This window comes from Excalfactoria chinensis, chromosome 18, assembly GCF_039878825.1.
Source record: "Excalfactoria chinensis isolate bCotChi1 chromosome 18, bCotChi1.hap2, whole genome shotgun sequence".
NCBI classification, from domain to species: domain Eukaryota; kingdom Metazoa; phylum Chordata; class Aves; order Galliformes; family Phasianidae; genus Excalfactoria; species Excalfactoria chinensis.
In genome coordinates, this window is record NC_092842.1 from 4434130 (window position 1) to 4457194 (window position 23065).

Sequence of the window (23065 nt, forward strand, 5' to 3'; positions counted from 1 at the left end):
TGAGCGGTGTCTGCCAGCTGGGTGAATAACACGGCATTGGCTGGAGCCTGGGCTGCACAAAGAGCTGGGCTCAGTAAGGACGCGAGGTTTGTTCTCTAGCAACTTGAAATCAACCATCAAAACTTGCATCCAGCAAACAAACGCCGTAACCTCAGCAACTGCAGAACAGTTTGTAACATTCCAGGAGACATTAACAAACTCCCTTCCCCAGGGATGGGATTATACCGCGTCTAGACAAACGCTGCACTGGCCAAACCCAACTTTTTGTTATCCTCTGTCCATTAAAATACTCAAAGCTCAGCTCTGCATCTATATTTCATTTGAAATGTGACTCGATTGGTGCTTTTCTCAGACCCCCGCAGTAGGTGTCTCTGGTATTTTAGCTTTGTGACTCACTGTTGATGTAAGCCAGATATGGCTGAGCCGCATCAGTTCTTTTTGCATATCACTTCCCCCATAGTTTGCTGACTGCAAAAGAAGGTGAGAGAACTGTTCATGCATTGGACTGATGGAGCTAGCCTCATGATTTTAGGTTCTCTACTCCCTCCTTTAGTCCTGGGGAAGCAGTGGGGGGGGTGCTGTCCTGCTCACTACTCCCAGGCTTAGGCTATGGCCTGATAGACAGACAGCTGTGATGCAGCTAGAACTGTGATACACAGATGACAAATACTCTGCACTAACCTGACCCCTAGAAAGGGGAATAGCTCTTCCTTCCATGGTGCACAGCCAGCAATACTGGAACTTCACCCCACAGCTTCCCTTGGCCATCCTTTGCCCACGCAGCCTCAGCCTGATCCTGGATCTCCTCGTTGCCAGTGGTGCATCTCCACCCTCCTGAATGGCCAAAGTAAATAGCAGCCTGTACTCTCACATGTTCAGTAACACATCTGGTGGAGGTAAAGCTCATTCCATTTTCCTCCTATCTGCTGCTCACCTTGGCTTCAGGTTCCTGCTTTCAGTCATTTTGTTGTGCTGTTTCTATGTGAAGTTAGCAGTGCTACTTCTGGTTAAGATAAATCAGAGTTGGAGCCAGACTGACGCTCCCCCAGCTCACTGGTTCCCATAAAGCACCAAGGTGTGGAGCACATCTCTCTCAGCTCACTTTTCTCTCTATTTCTGAGCATTCTTTCTAGCAGACTGGTTGATAAACAGCACTGATTTGTCCTTAATTAAAGGAGATGTTAATTAGTGCTGGCAAAGAACAACATGAAATTGTTAAAACGGCAATCTGACCTTAGATCTCTACAGAGCTGCTTCGAGCATCACTGACTGTGAGTTGCACAGCTGCACATCCTCGTGGCTCCTGACGCTGCTTCCAGTGAGCTGAGCTAACGGGTCAAGTCAAAAAGTTTAATACAGCAATAGGAGAAAAAAAACCCAACCCCAAAACCAACCCATAAAACCAACCCATAAAACCAACCCATAAAACCAAGCCATAAAACCAAGCCACCTTTTTGCTAGCTGGGAAGTTTGATAAAACAGCATCTCAAAGAGAGACAGCTGTGTCTCAGAGCCCTGTTAGTACTTAAAACACCTGCAAATCCCAGCATGAAAAACAAATCCAAGAAAGAAGCACCATGAGAACGCCATCGCTCTGAACGCAGCAGGCTCCAACACCAGTACCTGGTTTAAGCAGGTCACAGATAGAGGCCCTTCTCAGCTGGAAATGGCTGTGGGAAGGCAGAAAGGTCTCTGGGGAGCCCAGCGTCAGGCCTTGCTCTATCAGAGAACCCCCAGCAGAGAAATCACCTTTTCATTGGGAAAGAAAAGGAACAAAACCATTTTTCCTTGTTGCTGGAAGATCAAAGGGGTGCAGTGAAGCCACGCTTCTGGAATTAAAGGTTTATTTAAATAGGTGGATGATTTTCACTGTTACAATTCAATATTCGCTTTCAAATGGAAGCACTTTATTTGGTTGAATTCTGTCTCCAGAAACGAATGGGCAACACCAGAACTTTTTACATTGGCAATGAAATCACAACACTGAGATGCCACCACAATCTAGAGATCGGTGCTCAAACACACATACACACACATACAAATAAAAAAGTGCTCGACATCCTCATGTTAAAATAGAATTTGGCTTCTTTTTAGGTTTTTCTTTTTTTGACACTTCAGGCAGGAAAAAAAAAATAACCAACGATATGCATCAAACTAAGTGAACTTCTGAAAAATACTCAGCATTAAACACGACTTTCGGTATCAGTAAATATGTTTCTTCTCTATTTACAGATGTTAAGAAAGGGCGTTAAGAGACTCGCTGGGGACAGCAGGGTTTTGCAGGCTGTGCAGTCCCCGCTTCTGGGCAGGAGAAGTTCAAGCAGAGTTTCTATAAACCAGTGCATGTATTCAGTCCTGCTTTTGTATTTAAGGTAAACTCGACCAAAGTTACCCGTCCTTTACCCTGAACGAAGGCAGCAGAATAGAGATTGTAGGCTACAACACACGTGGACTGTCCATCCTTTTTCTCGTGGTCAGTTTGCTCGCCAAGCTTATAAAAACTCCATCTGTGGCCTTTTCATTGAACTCTTTCAAGAGAGCTAACCAGGCAGCTAAAGCTACTGCTCCTCCTACTGTGCTACTGAGCGACACAGACGTTGCAACTGCTCCAATGCTCCACGGAGGCTGACAATAATATACTGTCCACCCAGCTTAAATATATAAAAAGCCAACTTTTATCTGTTTGACATAGATGGCACAATAACAGGTGAAAATGAACTCCTCTCGCTGCTGATTGAGCAGCACATTGGACATGAGAATAAAACACGGTGGCTAAAATATTCTATGGCCATTCTTGCACACCTGTTGGCTGCTCCACCACTCGGACCCCCAGAGGTGGTGCTGGCTGCTCACACGGCTCTGTCACACAGCTGCACAAAGCCAAAGACATGGCTGCTCTCAGAGGCTCATGGATCTGGAGGTTACGGATCCCAGCAGCAGGGATGAAGATGGCAGTTGCAGTGGAGATGGCCCTTCTGACACCAGCAGCATTGCACAGAGATGTCAGCCCTGCCTGCAGAGCAGGCTCCACTTTGGTCAGATTGAAACATAACCTGTTGCTGGTGGATGCTTGCAGGCTGTAAGCACTGCAGTACAGCAGCTGCAGCACCAACTGAAGGACTGAGGGGTTTCTGCTACGGAAATTAAAAGTGGGGATCTCAAATGGAAAGGGACAAAGTTCTGAAGACAACGTTAATTCAAAAACAACTTCATCCTGAGGAGACTGAGGCAAACCCCAGCATGGAGAGCACGTGATTCTGGGACATGTTTCTCCATGCTGACCCTGCATAGAAGCACAACAGGCAGCAGAACAGCACACACACGTCTGCAAAATACACCTGTGAGGTTTCATCTCAGGGTCATCAGCCACATCAGCTCCCATACAAATTTTCCTCAAGTTCTGGGGATGAGAGATGCTGAAGTTCCCCAAGAGCAAACAGACTTTCCCAAACAATGGGTTGGCTGAAGGATAAATAAGGTCCCTCAGGAGCTACGAAGAGCAACCGACTCTTACAGGGCTTAACCACATACAGGATTACTGTGACAACTTAGCAACAGGAAAGATACAGGGAAACCAATGCATTTGTAGCACGGAGATCTAGAGAGCAACTGACCCCTCTGTTAGGCAGCTTAAGTCATGCAGCATATCTGGAGATAGATGCATGACGTGACACCGTGCAGCATCGCTTCTGCTTCAGATAAAACCATATGAGAACAGGATGGCTGAGGGCCGGCTGTCCAGTCCATGACAATGTGGGAGAATGAAATAGAGTGCAGTTTTTCTTCTTTTCTTTTCTCTTTTATTATTTTCTAAAAAAATTCTGTTATTCAAACAGTAACTGATGGGGACGCACAAGAGGTCATGCAAAAAGAAGAAGGTAGGTCTGAAATGCTGAAAAACAAACCAACAAAAGAAAAACTGCAAAGAGATTAACAACGAGCCACAAAATAAATGTGGCCCTCGGGAAGGTGGGCGCAGGCAAGGCAACAGGGCGAGCATGCAGACTGAAACAAGAGCAAAATGGAGGTCTTTGTGACGAGCAGAACGGGGCTTTAAACCAAAACGCCAGTGTTTGTGTGTGTCTGTGTGTGTGTGAGGAGGAAGAAAGGAGGGGGCAATAAAGAGGAAGGGGAAAGAGAACAAGCAGGAAAGAAAGTGTACATACGTGAGCTTGAAGGCTTTCAGGCAACAGCAAGGTCATAGGGATTTAATACTTGGCATGAGCATCAGCCTAGATTTAAAAAAAATAAAGGCTGAAAAGTATTAGTGACTTATTTTTGTGGAAAGAATACTGAATGATGCACTTGGATCAAGTTGAATATCTGCCAATTCAGAGTCCAGTCCAGCTGCTGTATCACTGTCCCCAGGAGCAGCTTACCATGTGTATGCACCTCCTTTCCAAGCTGGTGAAACTACCTGCAGGATTAGTGCTAAAGGCACCACGTGAAATGCTGATGGACCAGTGCATACATTCGGATGGACTGAGGGACAAGGGAGGACAGAAGATAGACCTGCACATGCTTGGGTGCCCTTTGCATCAACGGGCAGCCAGCGGTTCTCTGACCAGCACTGGGAGGAGCTGGGAGGGGAAGTGCTGGTTATTTTTAAGGGCTGTGCCAAGCTGGTAGAAGAGCAGGGAAGGCTGATAAGTTAATCTGAGCCACAAGTAAGCATGCCATGGAAAAGAACAAGCATCTGAATGATACTGGGATGGAATTTAGGTCTGAATTTTTCAAGTGGGAACTCCAGACAAGAGTGGGAGTCTGGCTTTCCATGGGTTATGTTTTAACTGCCTGCAGGGTAAACAGACCATTTTGTTTCTCCTTCTGTGACAAGCTCGCCCCGAGGTTCTTGCACCAGCACAAACACCTTTAGGAATCTAAAACATAAGAAAGACAAAAAGAAAGAGACTAGATTAGAAAGAGACTGGAGAAAAGGGGTTCCCTTAAGAGTAGCGCTAACTGCAGGAGGTTAAGGGAAACCGAGCACCTATAGGGTTACAGAGGGTTAAGCAAAGCTCCTGAACTCAGGCATACATCCCAACACTCAGTCACCATTCACCCTCAGCCCTTCCTTCCAGGAAGCATCGCTGGATCGCTGCTTTCCCCTGGGAGAAGGATGTCAAACCCAGCAGCAGAACCGTGCCAGCACTTTCTCAGCACAACAGCAGAGAAAACAAACAGCCTTTTTCCGTTTCAATCTGCTAAGAGGTTCTATATCTGGTCAAGTGAACGATACTGAAGAATAACAGGAAGCCAAAACACAAAGAATTTTGCAGATGAACCCAGACCAGCCATCCCTTACACAGTAGGCCACGAAGACCCTTACACTCTTAGGGGAAGTGAAGAAATAAACAGGTAAGTGAAAGTCATCTTAGCCTCTGAACTCATGCTTCATCACATTCCTGCAGCCACAGGCTTCTGGCTGAGGGTGAACTTGCTCTGTGGTCAAAGCTACGATCCAGAAGTTTGCTTTGGCTGAAGAGATTGCTTTATGGGGAGGAGTAAAGAAAGAGTCCAAACTTCCCTCACACATGTGATGGGGGGACAACATTCAGGCATCCTTTCTGCCCACTTCCATGGCAATAAGGAAAAACCTCCATATGATAGCACAAAAAAAGTTTCCACAGAGCCACAGCAAAATGTTCTTCCTGAAAAACAACTGCATCTCTGCTTAAGGTACCTCTGTGTGGGAAGCAGGTGAAAAGCAGCTTCGGGGCATCTCCTTCTCCATGAACAAAGTCAATCTCAAATGAATAGCCATCAAAAAAAAAAAAAAAAAGGCTCACAGGAATGAGAAAATATAACGTTTATTAGAAGAAGACACCGTGGTACACGAAGCTGTAAAGGGATTTCTGACAGATGATGATCCTTTAAAAAATAAAAATAGAAATGGAACAACCGCACTGGCCAGATTTAACAGACTTTAACACCACAAGTTCCTATGTAGTTCCAACCAGATGCAGACAGCTGAGGAACCAAGAAGGCTTATCAGCATAAGGACCGAATAGTTATCAAAACAACCGCTAAGTTAAGCAGAACAACAACCTAGAAAACCATTTATATTTATATATATATAAAATGATAAAAACAATTTAAATTCAAGTAACTTTAGTTTTTAAGTTATGTTATATACAGATTTGTAATACCAGGAGAACTAAGGACAAGTATTTAACACAAAGATTTTTTCTTTAAAGTCCAGTTGCTAATTAATTACCAGTTCCTAAAGGATTTGGCAAGCATTAAATAATCAGATACATCCTAGATCAAAAGTGCATCAGCATGGTTAACTTTCACCTATTGCTTTGTCCAAGCCAAAGATGCTGCGGTGGTTCCAGCAAACAGCAGAGCACTGAGCTGCCCACCAACCAGGGCTGCTTGTGGAGCTGGGGGATGCAGAGGGAAACAGGAGCAGACGTGGGCAGAGGAGCTGCCATGCTCACGTGGCTCCAAACTCATTCTTTGTTCTTCCCCAGAAGCATAACATCACACAACAGTCCCTACCACTCAGGTCCCCCAGCAGCCAGCCCCTCTGCGGGCAGCAAGCATAGCTTTTCTGCTGGGTGCCACTAAAGTTTATCTAACAACTATTGCATCAAAGTTCTTCTGTATATAACATTTGAAAGGGGCTTTGTTCCCAAGCAGGTTATGAGGTACCACGTTTAATAACACGGGATGGTCAGTCTTGAGCACAAAGGTCCAACTGGTTCCAGTATAGACAGCCAGCAGCACCTGCCAGAGCAGGAAAGCCCTGCACTAAGCTACACCAGCCCAGCCCTGAGCAATGCTCCTCCTCATCCCCTAGCAAGGAGAGGTTGGCACAAGCCCCAAAGCACAAGCAAGTATCTGACATCAGTTCTCAGCCTGAACCTTTTTAGCATTTCTAAGTTTCCTGAATGCATCGTAAAGGGAATGAACTGTGTCAGTTCCCATTGGTATCAGGGAGGACAATACTGCTGTTTACAACTAAATTCATGCTTCCATTGGCAGTGACGCACATTTAAATTGCAAGGAGAACTTATAAGTGCATCAGCTGAGCCAGCGGCACCTAACAGAGTCCTTCACTGATGGAGATGTGCCACATGCATTCATCTCTTCTAAAGGAAACATTCTGAAAGAGATCTCTTAAAACAATTCGTAGCAGCAAACCCAAAGAACAAAAAGTGAACAGACCTATGCAAACCTACTCAGAGATTTTCTGAAGGGATTTGTACACATCTGGAAAGAAAAGGCAGAACGAGATAGATGTTACCGTTCTTTTTGTGACAGGGTTTGCTAACACCCTCTGGCTGGAGTTCACCATGGCAAACTTGACCAGCAGCCCTCACACAACCCTGAGCTGGTGCACTGGGGTGGCTGCAGTTCACAACTTACCTGTCCTACCATCCCAGAGGCACAGTGGCTGCCCAGGGCTTTGCTTGGGCACCTCACCTAAGTGCTCTTTGCACAGCTACATTGAGGGCTGCCAGCTGCTCCGGGGTCTTTTTGAAAACAAACATTGAAGTGTGTCAATGCTTTAGCACTGTCACTTTCGGGAAAGTTGTAGTTTCTAGCTTAAATAGTCAAGGATTGAATAAAGTCACTTCTACAACACATTAATACCAAGTGAGAAATCTGCAACTTGCCACAAAGTTGCCTTTTAAACGTGGCAGCATTTCCCATAAATCTTTACACTGCTTCTCTGATGTTTCATGGCATGTTTTCCATCTTAATGTAAATATCATAGTTCATTCCCATTCGATAGTCACACGCACTTTGTTCTTATAGTCCAGCAAAATTAATGGGAAAAATCAAGTCTATCTGAACTCCTCCCTGCTGTATCAGTACTCGCTCCCAGCACAGACTGCCCTTCAGCATCACTCAGCGTGCAGAGAGCCATGCCTGGTACTTCTGACAGATGGAGATGCCACAGCAGCTCAGCTGTTTCAGGCAGCCTGCACTGCTGAACAACACATCCTCCAGCAGAGCAGTAATGTTGCTTTCAACCACTGCCACACACAAAGGACACGATCTCCAAAGGAGAGAACACTGAGTTATGAGATGGGGTCTCTCATTCTGTGTTCTCCGTCTTGTCCTGAACGTGAAACAGAGAAAACATACAATCCACACCTGTCTTCTAAAGGTTAACAGAAGCAGACTGAAGGGCTGAGTTTACTTCTGCATCTCAACTGACTCTGTATTTGCCAAACATAAAACTACTGTGGCAAAATCAGACCCCAGACTTCCATCTGCAGCAAGCGAGGCACACACTGATTAACACTGAACCCAGGAAAAAGTGAACTGATCAGATTATAGTGCTTGTTTAGAGACAGCTCTCTTCTCTCCCCGCTGTCCATAAACCTCTATGAGAACGGTTCTTTTTTCTTTTAAATTGGATGAGGCAGTTTGTTTCACACCAAGAACTTTAAGGTCCAGGAAGCACAATAATCTGAAGGATTAAATGACTGCAAAAGAAATGCATGAATTATTTAACAGTGGACTTCAAACATACCCATTTGAAACAGACCTAAAACTTCTCAGTGTATTATATTAGCAGGTATTTACATGCTAGCATGTATTCTAGACAGTCTTCTCCTGTATGTGTTGCTTGCTTACAAAATACACCTATCTGGGAAGAGTCAAAAGCAACTAAGAAACAGAATACTGTCCAGTCTAAGCTCAGAGTGCCTCCATCAAATGCATTTAAGCAAAAGATGAAACCATTAGTCATGGGACATCTGAAAACCTGCATTTCATCTGAAATAGCAAATCCAGCCAAAAGACCATTTTCTGAAATGTATCAAGACAGGAAAGAATGAAGGATTTTCCTTAATGTCGATGTTTTAATGATTTATCAAGGATCACAGAGTGCTGTGTAGAGAGGCTTTGGCAAGACTTCTGCTTCCCCTTCCAAACACACTTACTAAACGATGAGCAGGTTTCAGTTCCAAAGGTCCGCAGAACTCATTAGGCTCTGAAAGACACCACGCTGAGACACGAAACACCAGGCTAAATATTCCCTATATAGCAATCCACTCATCAGTCTGGGACAAACTTGTGAATGTGTCTGAAACACACCCAGGATATGTAAGGAAAACCAGTAATGTTTCCAAATGGCTTTGTGTTTCCTGCCCCAGGTTGGGTGTGCAACAGCAGTGACAGTTGAACAAGCACTTACTAGGAAAGGCTGCATTTCCCCTCTACCACACTAGCCTTCTCTGACCAATAAAAAGCATGTTTTACAGCAAGCCATATTAGTCCATGTATGAAATAATGCACTTTGTGGCACTGTACAGACACTTAAAAGGCTCTAGATGCAACACAAAGTTGCAGGCTTGGGTATCTCTGTGAAAGCAAATAAAGTAATAATATTATTATTAAATATAAGTCATAGCACCTTTGGCATTTTTGTCCAAATAGACTTCAACATAAGATGTAGGGACATAGCCCTCCTCGTCTTCGTTCCTTCGGATTCGTGTCCACCCATCACCTTTGTCTTCTTCTATTACATAGAGCATTTCTCCTTCTGCTACAGAAATTGTTCCTTCATTCTGACCTGAAAGACACGGTAACAAGGATGGTAACAAGGATGAAAGGTAACAAGGATGGTAAGCTGCCCCACACAGTAAGAACCATGGGTGGAGTAGGGGATGCTCAAACAAAGAGCATCCTTTGTTGCATCACTAATAGCATGAACAAGAATACATGATTTTGGAGACAATAGGGTGCAATGAAAGAAGGAACGTGATCTTGACATAAGAGTTGCCACAAGAAGTGCCAGTGCTACCATCAGAGTGCCATTTGTCTATTTAAGCACTGCAGAGGTCAAATGAAGGTTTCCCACTTGTCATAGGAAGCCAACAAAGCAATAAGTAAAAGAAGAGTACAAAGGGAATGATACCTTCAAATGTATAGAGAGCTTTACACGTTCCTATGGTTGGTAGTGGTTCTTCATCATCAAATTCATCATCAAAATCTGTTGCAGGTACTTTCATCTCAGTCTCCTGACTTTGCTCTTCTGTGTAACTGCCATCTGGGCTGCTCAAGAGAGGAAAATACAGAGCAACTATAGCGACCAGCCTCAGGAGCAGGGAAAGTGGCTTCTTCAAGACAAGGTCTTAAGCTCAGCAGTGTTACAGAACGGTCAGGACAGGCTGTTACCACTAGAGCTGTTATAATGCAGTAGTCATTATTCTCTCCATAATAAAATGAATCTATCACACTTGTCTTGCCAGCAGTGATTGCAGGGGCCATTATACTTAGAAAACCATCTCTTAAAGTTGGAATATTCTATAAGGCTAAAACTAGTGTGCAACACTCTTGTCACAGAGCGCCTCCCTTCAGCCTAGTCACACAGTCCTGAATACTGCAGAACAAGTTTTCCTGGTGATGCAGCTCAAGAAAGCAAGTTCAGTTATCAGCCCAAAGAAGGCAGCTCTGTACAGATACTGTACCTCTCCCGGTCCTGTGCACAGCTGTTCACTGCTGAAGTGTTCTGGGCTTCATACAGCCCACTCTGCCGCCGGGCCTGCTCAGTCCGCATGGGCAACCTGCCCTCCACCTCAGCCAGCCAGCCCTGCCAATGGAAAGCAGCAGGGTCACATCACTGGAGCTTGCATTCACAACAGGACATACTGCTACTTCAGTCACAATGAAGTAAGACATGCAGAAGCTCATGGTGGTCTCGGTAAAATCAGAAGGAGAATAACTGGGGAGGTTTTCAAATGGGTGAGCAAGCAATCGATAGTAAAACAAATGACTATAAGGAACATCCATTAACAGGCCAGGCTGTATATCTTTATCTTCGTGGCCCAGCTCACAGAATGAAGCCTTTCCTCAGTTCTATAGTCCTTCTGGTGCTAATTGTAATGGGACACATTTCTAATGGATCCTTGTATTCCAAATACTACTCATGCTTTTGAGGTTCTGTATCTCTGTTCCTGTTAATGGCAGACCATTCCTTAAAACATGTATCATCTGATGGCTTCTGTCTTGCTGTTAGACTTTAAATGGTGTTTTCCACTTACATTCTCCCAGTTTTCCACAGTCATCTTAGTATGATGATTGTCATTACTTAAGTTAGCATCTGAACCACTCTGGGCATTCTAGAGAACCCCTCATTTTATCTCCTCCTCTACTTGGCATAGACTTCAGGGCAATTTAAAGAGTATTGCTGTTGGCTGACAATCACAAGTGATGGTGCATATTTATGTTACACAAACAGACTCAAAGATCTCAATTGATGTAAGTGATTAAGTACCACTTCTCCATACACAAAAAATGGATTGAAGCATTTTCTTTCTATTTGCAAAAGCAGTTTAGAACCTACTTAGAAGCGTGTATATGCTGAGCTATTTTTCCATCAGAGATGCGTGCACTCATTGAGACAAACATCACGTTTACATCCCTCCCCATACCTCAAATTTCTGCACTTCTAATCGTAGCTTTTCAATGTTCTGTTCAAGTTCTGATAATCTGTGGTCCACACTCGCTGCGTCTCCCATCTGTGGGTTCTTGATATACACATCTTTCATTTTCGTTAAGGCATCTCTGAGAGACAGAAGAAAAATAAAGGTTTCTAAATGAGTATCGTCCCAGCTCTGAGGGGAGACAGATGAACAGTTGCATCATTCTTCTCCATCACGGGCTGAAATCCAATTGAGTAACTGGGACAAAGAGCTGGATGCAGACATAACAACAACAGAAATGGAGTGATAACCAGAAAGTCTCACCCTGCATTTTGCCTTTTGCAAAGCTAATAGTTTGTACCGTATTTATTTCACACTGCTTAAAATGAAGCTGAATCCAGATGGTTTGCATTTGTCACAGTGCAGCAACAGATGGACCTTGGGCCACGTAACGCGACCCTGCATCCTGTTAAGCTACACAGTATTTTTACCAGACAGTTTCTGGGGGCTGTGTTTCATATCAACCCAGATGCCAAATGCCTACGGTTTCAGAGATGTTAATATTAGGGCTCACTATGATGAATGCAGTGCAAGAGCAATGCTGATATAACATAAGCATGAGATCCCTTAGGGAAGCCTGCAGAGTTCTCGTTGCCAGCAACGTGCTGCCTTTGACCTGAAGCAAGTTGAACTTAAGGCAAAAGTTATCTGCATGATGAACGTTTCAGAGCTTAGAGATGGATGGACTTATGATCTGATTTCCTGTATTACTGCCACAGCTATTCTGCTTTTCTCTAGGCATTACTTGGGGGGAGGAAAGGTTAATGTCAGTCCCACGACTCAAGTTAACGCTCTTTATATTTTGGAATTTCCCACCAGACTCCTGACAATTGCAATCCTGTGCCTGCTTTTGCTTTGTGCAGAGAAAATGAGAAGAAGTGTGGGTGGCAAGGAAGTGGGACTGCTCTGTGGCTGAAACCCTAAGGGACAATATTGCAAACATATGAGTCACGATGATTACTACTCTTTAACCCTTACTTAACTGCTGGTGTTAATTCCCCAATCACATACTATGCTCATTTTAAAATAGGCTAATTCTGTTCAGATTTCATATCAGATTTAAACACTGGGTTACCTCAGAATCAGTACAGAAGGGTAAATCTGTACAGAAACAAATGCAAGTTACCACAGAAGGAAAAAAGCCATGGAAAGTAATACAACCATGTGCAGACTTTCTTCTTCCTTTCTCCTTTATGATACAAGTGATGAAAAAGGTCTGTTAGCAAACCGAAGCGAACAGGTTCTTCAAAGCAATCTAGCAGAAAACACAGGCACTTCCATATAAATGTGAAGCAGTGTTTTGGGATGGACTAATAGCAGTGAGGCTGAGTCTTAAAATCACTCCGGGAAAAAAAGTTCTGTTTTTTGTGTGCTGAATTTTTAATGCAATTGCAGGAGCCAGAATGTGAACGAACACTGAAAGCAACTAATACAAGCTGCCAGAATCAATAGAAAGTGTGTAGCTACAATGGTCTTGTTCTCAACCACAGTGAGAAATGAAGCCTTGTAGGAAAAGCATCCACAAAAGCATTGGACTCCTATTTCCAGCTTGCAGGAAATGTATGCTACAGCTCAGAGAGTCGTAAGAAATACAGCAAACAATCAGCTCTCTGGATAATGTTATCAAGCTCATAATAACCTCATTTGCTATAATGTGGTCACCCATGATCACATTGGCCCATCAAACATTTGCAGGTGATCTGCTTAGGGTTGAGAGGTCTATGATTGTAACCCTGATTGAGACCATGTTTACATCCTGTACTTACCTAAAACCAACCAAACAACCCCCCTCCCACCATCACCCAATTCATCACTAACAGCTCACATCACACACACAAAAATATCTGGGTATCCAACAGCAATCTTTGTCTTGCCCATGACTAGACGGCTACTTTCCTGCAAGGGAGCTCTGATTTATACCAGCCAAAGCTAAATAACTGATTACAGAAGACTTTTTAAGACATTCTTAGCAATAAATAAACTGTGTCTTTTCTTGGATCAGCACCTTAGAAAACACCAGAACCTTCTTCTTATCTGTTCTTATGTTTCAGTTAATCTATTTCATTTTCCATTGGAGGGACTGGCTTACCTTTGATCCATCTCCTTCTGAATGTCTTTGTTCAGCTCATCGACTTTTTGCTGAAGTTTCTTTCTTCTTTGCTCAGGTGGGAGATTGCTGAAGTCCTCTGGCCCTGCTCCCTGCAGAGTGGAATGGAGGGGAATAAAAAAAGAAAGATCAGACTCTACACAAATCCTTCAGGACCGCACTTAGAAAACAGCTGACAAATCTGTGCAGAAATCACAATGGTCTGAAGCATTGTAATCATTGGTACTATGAGCTATCAGCCCCTAAATGGTTAGGAATCAGAATGCCTAACAAGCCCAAGACCAGGTACCACTTCCATACCAAGTGGTTAATGGGCAATCAGCAAGAATACCAGAGTTCTGGCAAAGCTGAGAATCTACTTTTAACCATAACTAACACCAGATTTTACTTAACAGGATCTCATTCTTATGGAAAGCTAATGCCTCCTGCTTTCCCCTACTCCTCTAGACACAGCATCCCCCTGAAAGCAGTTGCTAGCTTCTACTCCTGTGTCATAATCCTGTTTCTTGAGCACACTATTAATTGCTGGCTTGCTCTACTCATGGGTGTCCAACCTTCTGGTTTGCCTGGCTCACACTGAGTGAAGCAGAATTGTCTCGGGCCACACATCAAATATATAAAACAGTTAATGTATATAACAAAATTCCCTTTATTTGTTATATTTTGTTTTATTAAAACATTAAAAAGAGCAGCAGAAATGAAACCGGTGGCATATTTGACCTTGTTTTTGTGAAACTAACGCATCAGCCTGGTTTGATGGAAGTGGCTGCAATTCTCAGTTCTCAAGGCATTGGTCAGATTTGTAATTAATTATTACTGCTCCTGTGCTTCATCCCTGACTGCTCTAACTTTGTATGGCAGGTAGCCTTACAACCAGCTGAATCGCAAATGAATGAAGGTCTTGTACACAACCTAGACACGTTTCTCTTGGTTTTTGCTTGTTTCATGTCCCATTTCTAAGGAGAAGTACTGAGATCTATGAGAAAGAACGGGAAAAAACACATAGCTGAGCATCCGAATTCAATAGCCCGTCAGCTTACTGAAAGGCCGTGAGCCAAACTGAAACATCAGTTTTACTAGGATGCCAAACACCTCTCTTAGGGGAAAGTGATTTAGGGGACACTTTGCCACAAAACCTGCCCGTGAGACCCCTTCAGTTCTGCACTCAATGTGCACTCCGAGACAGAGCGCTCTTTCTTCTGCATTTCAGAACATGCTACTTATAACAAAGGCGTGTGGGTGTCAGAGGGATGGAGGACAAACCCACACAGGTCACCTTCTCCAACCCCTCCTGTTTAATTCCAATAAAGCAGAACAGGTTAGCATAATGAAATTGCTGCCATGTTAATGTTCAGCAAGAATGAACGCGTGCATCTCAGTTGAGGCCTGATCTTGTGCATAACATCAATTTCCATTTTGAGAGACAACGGGAAAGCAAATCTAACACAAATGCACGAAAGAAGTTAAACTAAGTCTACATCAGTAGCCACGTGCAGTCCTGAATTACTGCTTACATTGCTGTGCATGGCACATTCTTTAATGTTGGCAGCATTTGCTTTGCAGTAACTCCCACATCACATTAAACTGTTCTGGTATATTTTACAGCCAGCCTCCATGCTAAACCCATATATATCATTCTAAGGCAAAGCATCTGGACGTAGACTTGTAAATAAATGAGCAGTTAACAGAAAGACCATATAAAATATTCTTCTCGATTCTATCCAGAAGAAGCAGAAATGCTTGAAAACATCCTCAGTTATACCAGATGTATTCAAAGCAATTTGGAAAAGCTCTTCCTTTCTGATACTTCAATTTAAAGCTCTAGGCCAGATTAAATTCAGTATTTGTGTTCACAATGCTTCAGACCAAAGCATCAGTGTCGTGTAGAAATGCATGCCTGAGACTGGGTGAACTCACAGAGGCTTCATTCCATGCTTGGTAACTTCCCATCAGATCAGCAGCTACAGGTCCTCCTCCAGCAGGAAGAGACAAGGAACAACTTTTGCACATGCTGGGCACATTTCATGCTCTCAAGCAAAAGATGCTGGAACCATCTCTCAAGCTGTAAACGTTGCATATGTTTTCTAGAAATACGCATCATCTTGATTTGTGCAATTCTTGGGGAAAGCCAAGGTCAGCTGTTTGTTTGGGGAGGATATATTCCAACACATGTGAAGGCTTAGCTCAGCTACACTACACAAAAACAAGTGGAAATTCTTGGTATAAACACTTGGGACTAATAGGTCAATGGATGGCAATAGCCAAAAGAAGGAGGTTTCCAAGTGAGCCAGAGATTTCCACCATTCCCCACTCCTACCACCAGTCTTCAGAAGTGCAATACTGCAAATGAAGAGCAATGAGTGACTGCTCTGTGCAGGGCAGCAGCAGGGCCCCAAACCTCTGCAGGCACACCACAGCTACCCCAGGGCACACACCTCACCTCAGAACAAGCTGCTAGGAACAAAAGAGGTCCAAAACAATAAATCCATGGACAATGTGTATGTAGGGAGGAGTAACAGGGAAGGAGCACCCAAGGCACTGATTGGTGAGAAAAAAGAAAGCTTCCAAACTAATGCAGTTAAGAAGCTGCAAATCCTCTGAAGCTCTCGAACTGCCACCAGTCACTGTGGCTCTGGAATGCGTGGATGAACTGGGGCAGAACAGCTGAGTTCCTTCTGGGATCACAAAGGGTAAAGGAACAGCAGCAAGCTACCAGAAACGTACTGAGGTGTGGCACATCTCAAGCAGTACCTGCAATATCAAGTTCGGCCCTGTTTGCTTTCCCAAATAGGTCCACCCGTTCCCTTCCCAACTCAGTAACACATTACCTTACCGTAGCTCAAGCAACCTTCCCAGCTGCATCCGAGATAAAATTTGGGGTTCATATACGTAACATTATTTGCTAATTCAAATCAGACTGAGTTAACCTCGTTGGTTACGGTTTATGGGATTTTAATCATTATTAGTTATTTTGAAGGACTACATAGGGCTGTAAAATGTAGGTGACCATGGTGCAGATTGCCAGTAAACACCTGGGCATAAAAGCAAACTGTGGCAATGGTACAGTCACACCAAATACAGGCATTTCTCTCTGGGAGAAGTCCAAACAGCTCTTGATTTCTTTTAAGGTCTCAATTTATACTTACACAATAAAGGAATTACTTGATACTGTTTTTCTACATTTTCATAGCCCTAGATTACAAAAAATGAAAGCTAAACTATGTATTAGAATTAATTTTTTTTAGCAGCTTATTAGAAAGACTGAGTTCTGATCACCTCTATTAGACTCCAGACCTGTGTATTCAGAGTTATCTGATAAACAGCAAAAAAAAAGCAAACAAAGAAGAAACAAATGTAACAATTTCAGTGTCATGTCAAGACGTGGCACAGTGCACATTCAAACACACGACAAAGTTGTGATTAAAACACAGGACAGGCATGCTGAAAATGTGCTTACCAGCTTGAGAGAAAGCTTCATGTAAAAATTGGAGAGATACGGGGCGGGGGGGGAAAGAGAGAAAAAAAAACAAGAGAGCATCAGTAGAAGAGGAACTTTTCAGGGTGCTGTTCCAACAACACGACACACATCCCCCTTTGCTGGATGGGTAACACTGACAGATCTGTGCAAAAGTTCACAAGAGGGCCCAGCAGCACTGGGCAGCTGCCGTGGCCTTGCTTGGAGCAGAGCTGGGATTGCTGCCTGTGTGCTTCTGTTATTGCTGCTACAAGAGGGATTTTCTCGTTGAATTTTGGATTGCAAAAGAAAACAGAACACTTGTAAACGTGTGCAGGTCACTTCAGATTGAAATGCAGTCACAAGCATCAGCCCCCTTTGTGCAGGAGCAGGGAAGGACAGCACCTAGCTGCAGGTAGGGAGAGGTATGGCACTGCTCAGCTCTTGCTGCTAAAGGCGTGCTGGGGCCTCTGGTCATTTCCAGGAGACAGAGCCCAGCTCACAGGCATGTGTCCAAATGACTGTACTCCCAAATTACCTCCACTGCTGCACACAATGCTTTCTGGGCAGTCACTTAAAGCCATTTGGTGTCCTTAAACAATTCATACAGATACTTATCTCAAACTTATTTTGGCCACATGGTCAGACAAGGTCAGGACCAAGAATAAGGGGAAAAAAAAAACCTCTTTACACCAAATTGGTTCTATGGCAGCAGAGCAAGACGTTATTCAAGCCACTTAAATGATATACGTGATCCAGTCCTCAAAGGTTACCACACACCCTGGTGCAGAGCCAAAACATTTTCTTTTAGCTGCTCTGGGGAAGGAAGAGAGTGCAAAAAGAGAGGTGCATGTCAAAAAAAATTACCTACACAGCAGCACAGCTTGCCTCTGTGCTACATCACTTACACGCTGGGCTCTGAGCAGTGCTGCAGGACCTCAAACTGACAGGTGAACAAATGCACTCGGGCAGTCAACCACCATAACTACCAAAGCTCTCTTCCAGTGCTGGAAGATGTTATGACAGCTCCAAGCCAGAAGGTTTTCCAAGAGATCAGAGCCTACCGGTGCTGCAGTGCATTTCTGCTCTGTGCCACGGAGCACCAGCTAACTGCTGCTCAAGGTACAAAACCAGACTCAAGGGAGAATCAAAGCTGCACTCAAGCTTCCAGCAGTCCTCACTGTGACTGTGCTACCAGCTCTTCGGGCTGGTGTGCAACGAGCTTGCAAGTGCATAAATGCATGTGCTGTGTGTCAAAGACAGCTGACATGAAAATGGGGAAATGCCTTTTGCTCCAGGCCATAATCTGTTGTCAGACTCTTGCACACCTTGCCATTCAAGAGTTCTTTAATAGCAGCACTGACAGCTCCTGGATACAGAGCTGTCACAAACAGCTGCTCTGTCTTTAGCAGGAGTTCTTTCTTTTGGGTGGCTCAATATCCATGATGTTTTTGACAGCCAGTTTAAGAAATACTCAGTTATCAAATGATTGTCATTAGTTAGCAGAATTTATGCAGCATTCATAGTGAACTGTTCCATTGGAACTGATACATTTAGTGACAACGCAGCAGTTCAGCTCCCCTCTGAAGTTCAGTCGATCAGCACAGAAATGCTCAATGATCACAGCGCAGTAAAGAAATTTACTCTCTTAGCCACGAGGCCATTGAAAAACCAATCAATCTGGGAGAAGAATTGCAGAAGGAGGAGACAGAACGAGCTAAAATATATTGCAGAAGATATTCAGGGCAGGCAGCTTTTGTTTGCGTCGTACCTTTAGCATTCCTGTGAACTTTAGCATAGACATGATCAGCACAAACTGAGATCCTACATATATACAGACAAGACTGATGGTGCAGAGGAAATATTTACCTATGAAGCACTCTATAGAGGCACAGATGTATGCTACATGCGCTAGTTTCTATACGCTAAGTCTAAAGGCACTGCACTACTGCAGAGAACCATCTGCATCACAACTATTCTTCTGCTGTAAACTCAGCAAATTGCAGAGATTAAACACATTGTATGCCCAATTCTTGCATTACTACGTATGACAAAAATAGAGAGCTTATTAAGAGCAATTCCAAAGAGAACATCAGGGGTTGTTACAGCCAGGAGGAGTAAAGCAGATCACAGACAATGAAATGCTGAAATAAGTCATATTCACAGCTTTCCATTTCTGAAATGCATCGATAATTTCACATGACAGTGATTCCATTTCTATAAACAAATATAAGCAGAGTGACAACAAATCTGCATTAAACATTCACTAAATAACTGCTTTTGCCCATTCTGTTGGGTTTTCACAACAATCAACTTGCTCACAGCTCCTGGAAGAGGAGCATTTTCCCCCCTCAAAATGATCAAATAAATCACATTGCTACAAAATGAGCAAACCCCTTTCAAGCTGACGGTTTAGAACAAGTCTAGCTTAGTCTAGCAGGGAAAAAATGAAGAGCCTAAGAGCCACAAGCTTCAATAACACATGAGAGCGCATGAAAGCCAGCAAGTCCATGTGTTATTGGACAGTCACAGACAGACACTAACCTCACTTACAGAAATAGGGGTTGAAATAAATCACTGCATTTCCAGACAGCCCAAAGGTAAATTTCTTTCTCCATGCTCCCGCAGTAATTCATCCTAAACAATGCTTTCTCTGGGCACCAGATTTAGAGGTCACCAGCATTGATTCCACGAGCTGTCATTGTCACAGAGAGCTCAGGAAAGCTTCTCAAAGCTTTGCCACCATGGCCAGGGATGTGCCCCTACCGCTCATACAAAGGGCTGGCTCATGATGGTCAAAACTGCACTCGTAAAATAACATAGAATAAATGCAAAGAACCCACCTGGAGCACTTTTACGCAGAAGAAATTTGCTGTAAAAGCATCTCAGCTTACAAGCTGGCAAATTTAGAATATAGCTTTTAGTTTTCTATTTATTTGACAGCCAAGCACACTCTAAATGGTTCCAAGAGGAGTGTGAATTTCAGCATTTCCAGGCCTAGCAGTCAAGTCTCTCCTGCACATAACACAGTCAGCTGCAGCTTGCCTCTCCAAGGTTGCAGTTTCCCATTTCTTTTTCACAAAGCACATTTCCACAGCACACTCTCAGGGCGTTGTAAGTGGGGTTAGCGACTGTGCAGCAACAGTATGGGCTGATCACACCATACGTGGACTTACAACGTATTCCCTAGCCTCAATGGCACACGTGGGTGTCCCTAAAGTCCTCTTCATGAGTTCTTTGTGAAAATACAAAGACTGTGTCTGCTGGTGAGTCAGCAAGAGAAAACACATCCGTTACGGTGGAGACCAGCACAGCACCCGTGTTTACTGCTTCTACAGCAAAAGACAGCTCGGTGTTTAATAGCTTTTAAGTGCAAAGTGGAAGCTTGCTAGATGCTCTGTGAGCATTAATCGAGTTCAGCGCTTTTATAACACTTATAAAACGTATATCTCATGTTTTTAAAGGCTAGCTTAAACATGCCATGGCAGATAAAATCTCTCTGCTAGGATAACCTTGGCTTTACCAAGCCCATCCACCCAAGCCCAGGTGTTTTGGCACACACACACACTTGTATTACAGTACAGAGTACTCCCTTGGGTAGGGGACACAGCAGGTGAGGAGCTGGTGTGGTTTGGTTGGTGTTTCTGCACAATCACAGCACAACCAGGTCGTGGTCCCTGGGCTGGGCTACAGGTGTCAGGAAAAAGTGCACAGTGCATCACAGAAGTGAAACAGGACAGAAAGGGAAAACGTTAATTGATGGAAGGGAAATGAAGTTACATTGTAATGAAGTGAACAACTTCCACTTAAAAAGGAAACCACAAAAATCCCTCCACTGGACCCTATGGGGCTGCGTGGACAATGACAGCAGCATCTGTGCCTTTTCTCCCAGAGCAACCTCCTGTTTGAACACAGCCCAATGTCCAAATGATGACAGAAAGCAAATCAGCTCAATGTACACAATAGCTCAAGGGTGTAAGTTCTACCCCTGGATTCGGTTAGTTCAGAAGTACTGCTCTTTAAATAAAGGTGCTGATGTTACTGGCAGTGTAGCAATAAAGCAAAAACACAAAAGTAATTTCAACTAGCAGAATATGAGGTCTCCGTTGTCCTCAGAAAGGAATTAGAAAAAGCAGAGCAAGCATAAATGAAATTATGTCTTGTGTAAGTGGTTCCTCATTTTTGTGCTCTTCTGGATTTTACTTCCCTAAAGAGACAGAGCTCATTTTTAAGCACTTTTTTTCTTTAATTTTTTTAAATTTTTGTCTTTTAAAAGAGTTATTAGAAACAGCACTCAAAAGAAAACCCAACCCTGTGTGGACTTCCCCTCTTTCAGCTCAGACCTTCAGTAAGCACTGTAACGGGTTTTAATGATTCTTTATAATGGACGTTTCTGCTTTTGGGGTTAGAAGAAAGTTTGATGAAAATAGGAGAACATGATTAGATAAACCACAGACACTGATGGGTGTCAGCACCAACAGAGGCGTTGTTGCTTTTCTTTCAAGCAGACCAGGACTTCACACTGGCAGCGATCACTGATGCTGCTATTGGTGCATTAATTTCACATTTGCCATTCAGATCTCTGCTTTCTTCCATGAAAACAAAACTCAGTGAATGTTGAGACTGGGAGCAAAACTAAAGCCAGATTGAGCGCAGGACATAATGTTACTGACACAATTCCACAGTCACCAGTGCCTTGTCCACTTCAGCTTTGTAATCTCTCTTTCCAAATGCAACAGAAGATGCTAAAGCAAAACTTGGAAGGAAATGACTAAAACACACTGCCACTCACTGCAGCCTCAAAAGGGCTTATGTAGGAATTGTATGGGGATCTCTGCCTCACATTCCAAAGACTGGTTACACTGTGCAGTTCTGCATTTCTCCCATCACACTTCTGTTAGCTATTAGTTGTGTTCACATTAAGTAGTTGCTTGCCATGCTCCTCCTCTTTAAACCAGGGAAAGAAAGCATTTATGATCCAGTTTCCTCTGAAATAAACAAATGGTTGCATGGCCCTTTGCAGGCATTAAGAGCTCAGTTTGTCAACAAGGAAGGACCCTTTTCTTGACCATTTGTTTGAACAATCTAAAATAATCTTAACTACTTTAAATCTCCCCTATGGCCACATGCAAGGCGTTTGGCTGAACAAAACCAGCAGTGTGGAGACAATATTCAGAGCAAATGAAATGATTCTGTGTCCAAAGCCAAACATCCATTATGTTGTGCTGCTCTGTTAGCTCCCTGCACGACCTTCCCAAAAGTTGCTTTGCTAATGTACTCCTGTACAGATCAAATACTCTTCTGCACAGACAGCTCCTCCCTATCTCCTCCTCTCTCATTTCTTTGGTAAGATCTCAGTGCATCATTAGCAACATTACTGTTCATGAGCAAAATTCAGATGTTCTCGGATCTGGCAGAGGGACAATGAGATGGAAAGGAACAGAGAAAAGGAAATCTTATCAAATGTAATACTGTAAAAGTGGAATTAACAATATTATCCAGCTGTACTGAATATAAAGAGGGCCGCATCAGACAAATTACAACAACTTATTTTTCATCTGACAAATAAATGAGATTGGGGTGCGTCTGGTTAGAAATCTATTTTCAAAGATCATTAAGCACTTGCATGACCTTTTAGTCTGACGCCATGTATAACAAAAATCACCAAGGACCAATGAAACATCAACAGCATCCTCAGAGCAGACAGAACGAGCTGCCAGCTCTTAGCAGCCTCTCCTCCTCCATACTTCTACATGAACTAAGCAGCCTGAATTCGTCCCTCTGGATAAAGCCACGATGATGATCTGAACATTGGCCTCCAACTCTGCTGGATGAGTCAGGGAGCAAAGCTGTTTACATACAAACATCCTGGTAGCTAACAGGGGAAGGAAATGAAAGAGAAGGAGAACATAGTGAAAGGTTCCAATGAAGATTTAGCAATAGCCTTCCTTTTTGCATTTTTAATGAACCTGTCAGCAGAAATTAGAAGGATTCCAGAGAAAGCTGGAGGAAATTGTTCTCATTATTTCACTTTTCAAACAAACCAATTAAAAGTAA

General features: G+C 43.5%; 1 protein-coding gene across 25 annotated transcripts in view; it reads right to left on the reverse strand.

Annotated features, from left to right (window-relative positions):
* Positions 1 to 1827: 1827 nt before the first annotated feature.
* FNBP1 (formin binding protein 1) overlaps positions 1828 to 23065 on the reverse strand; it is an 85884-nt gene continuing 64646 nt past the window's right edge. For 4 of the 25 annotated variants that reach the window (XM_072353008.1, XM_072353001.1, XM_072352997.1 and 1 more), the window contains 7 exons: positions 20185 to 20271; positions 17012 to 17026; positions 13537 to 13646; positions 11397 to 11529; positions 10434 to 10555; positions 9881 to 10020; positions 5795 to 9535 (listed from right to left, as the gene is read on the reverse strand). In XM_072353008.1, the coding sequence (XP_072209109.1) occupies positions 9357 to 9535; positions 9881 to 10020; positions 10434 to 10555; positions 11397 to 11529; positions 13537 to 13646; positions 17012 to 17026; positions 20185 to 20271 (786 nt within the window). In that variant the 3' untranslated portion in view covers positions 5795 to 9356. Of the gene's footprint in view, positions 4881 to 5794; positions 9536 to 9880; positions 10021 to 10433; positions 10556 to 11396; positions 11530 to 13536; positions 13647 to 16830; positions 16867 to 17011; positions 17027 to 20184; positions 20272 to 23065 lie in introns of those variants that run through there. The other 21 variants (XM_072353014.1, XM_072353016.1, XM_072353007.1 and 18 more) reach the window with 10 other exon arrangements.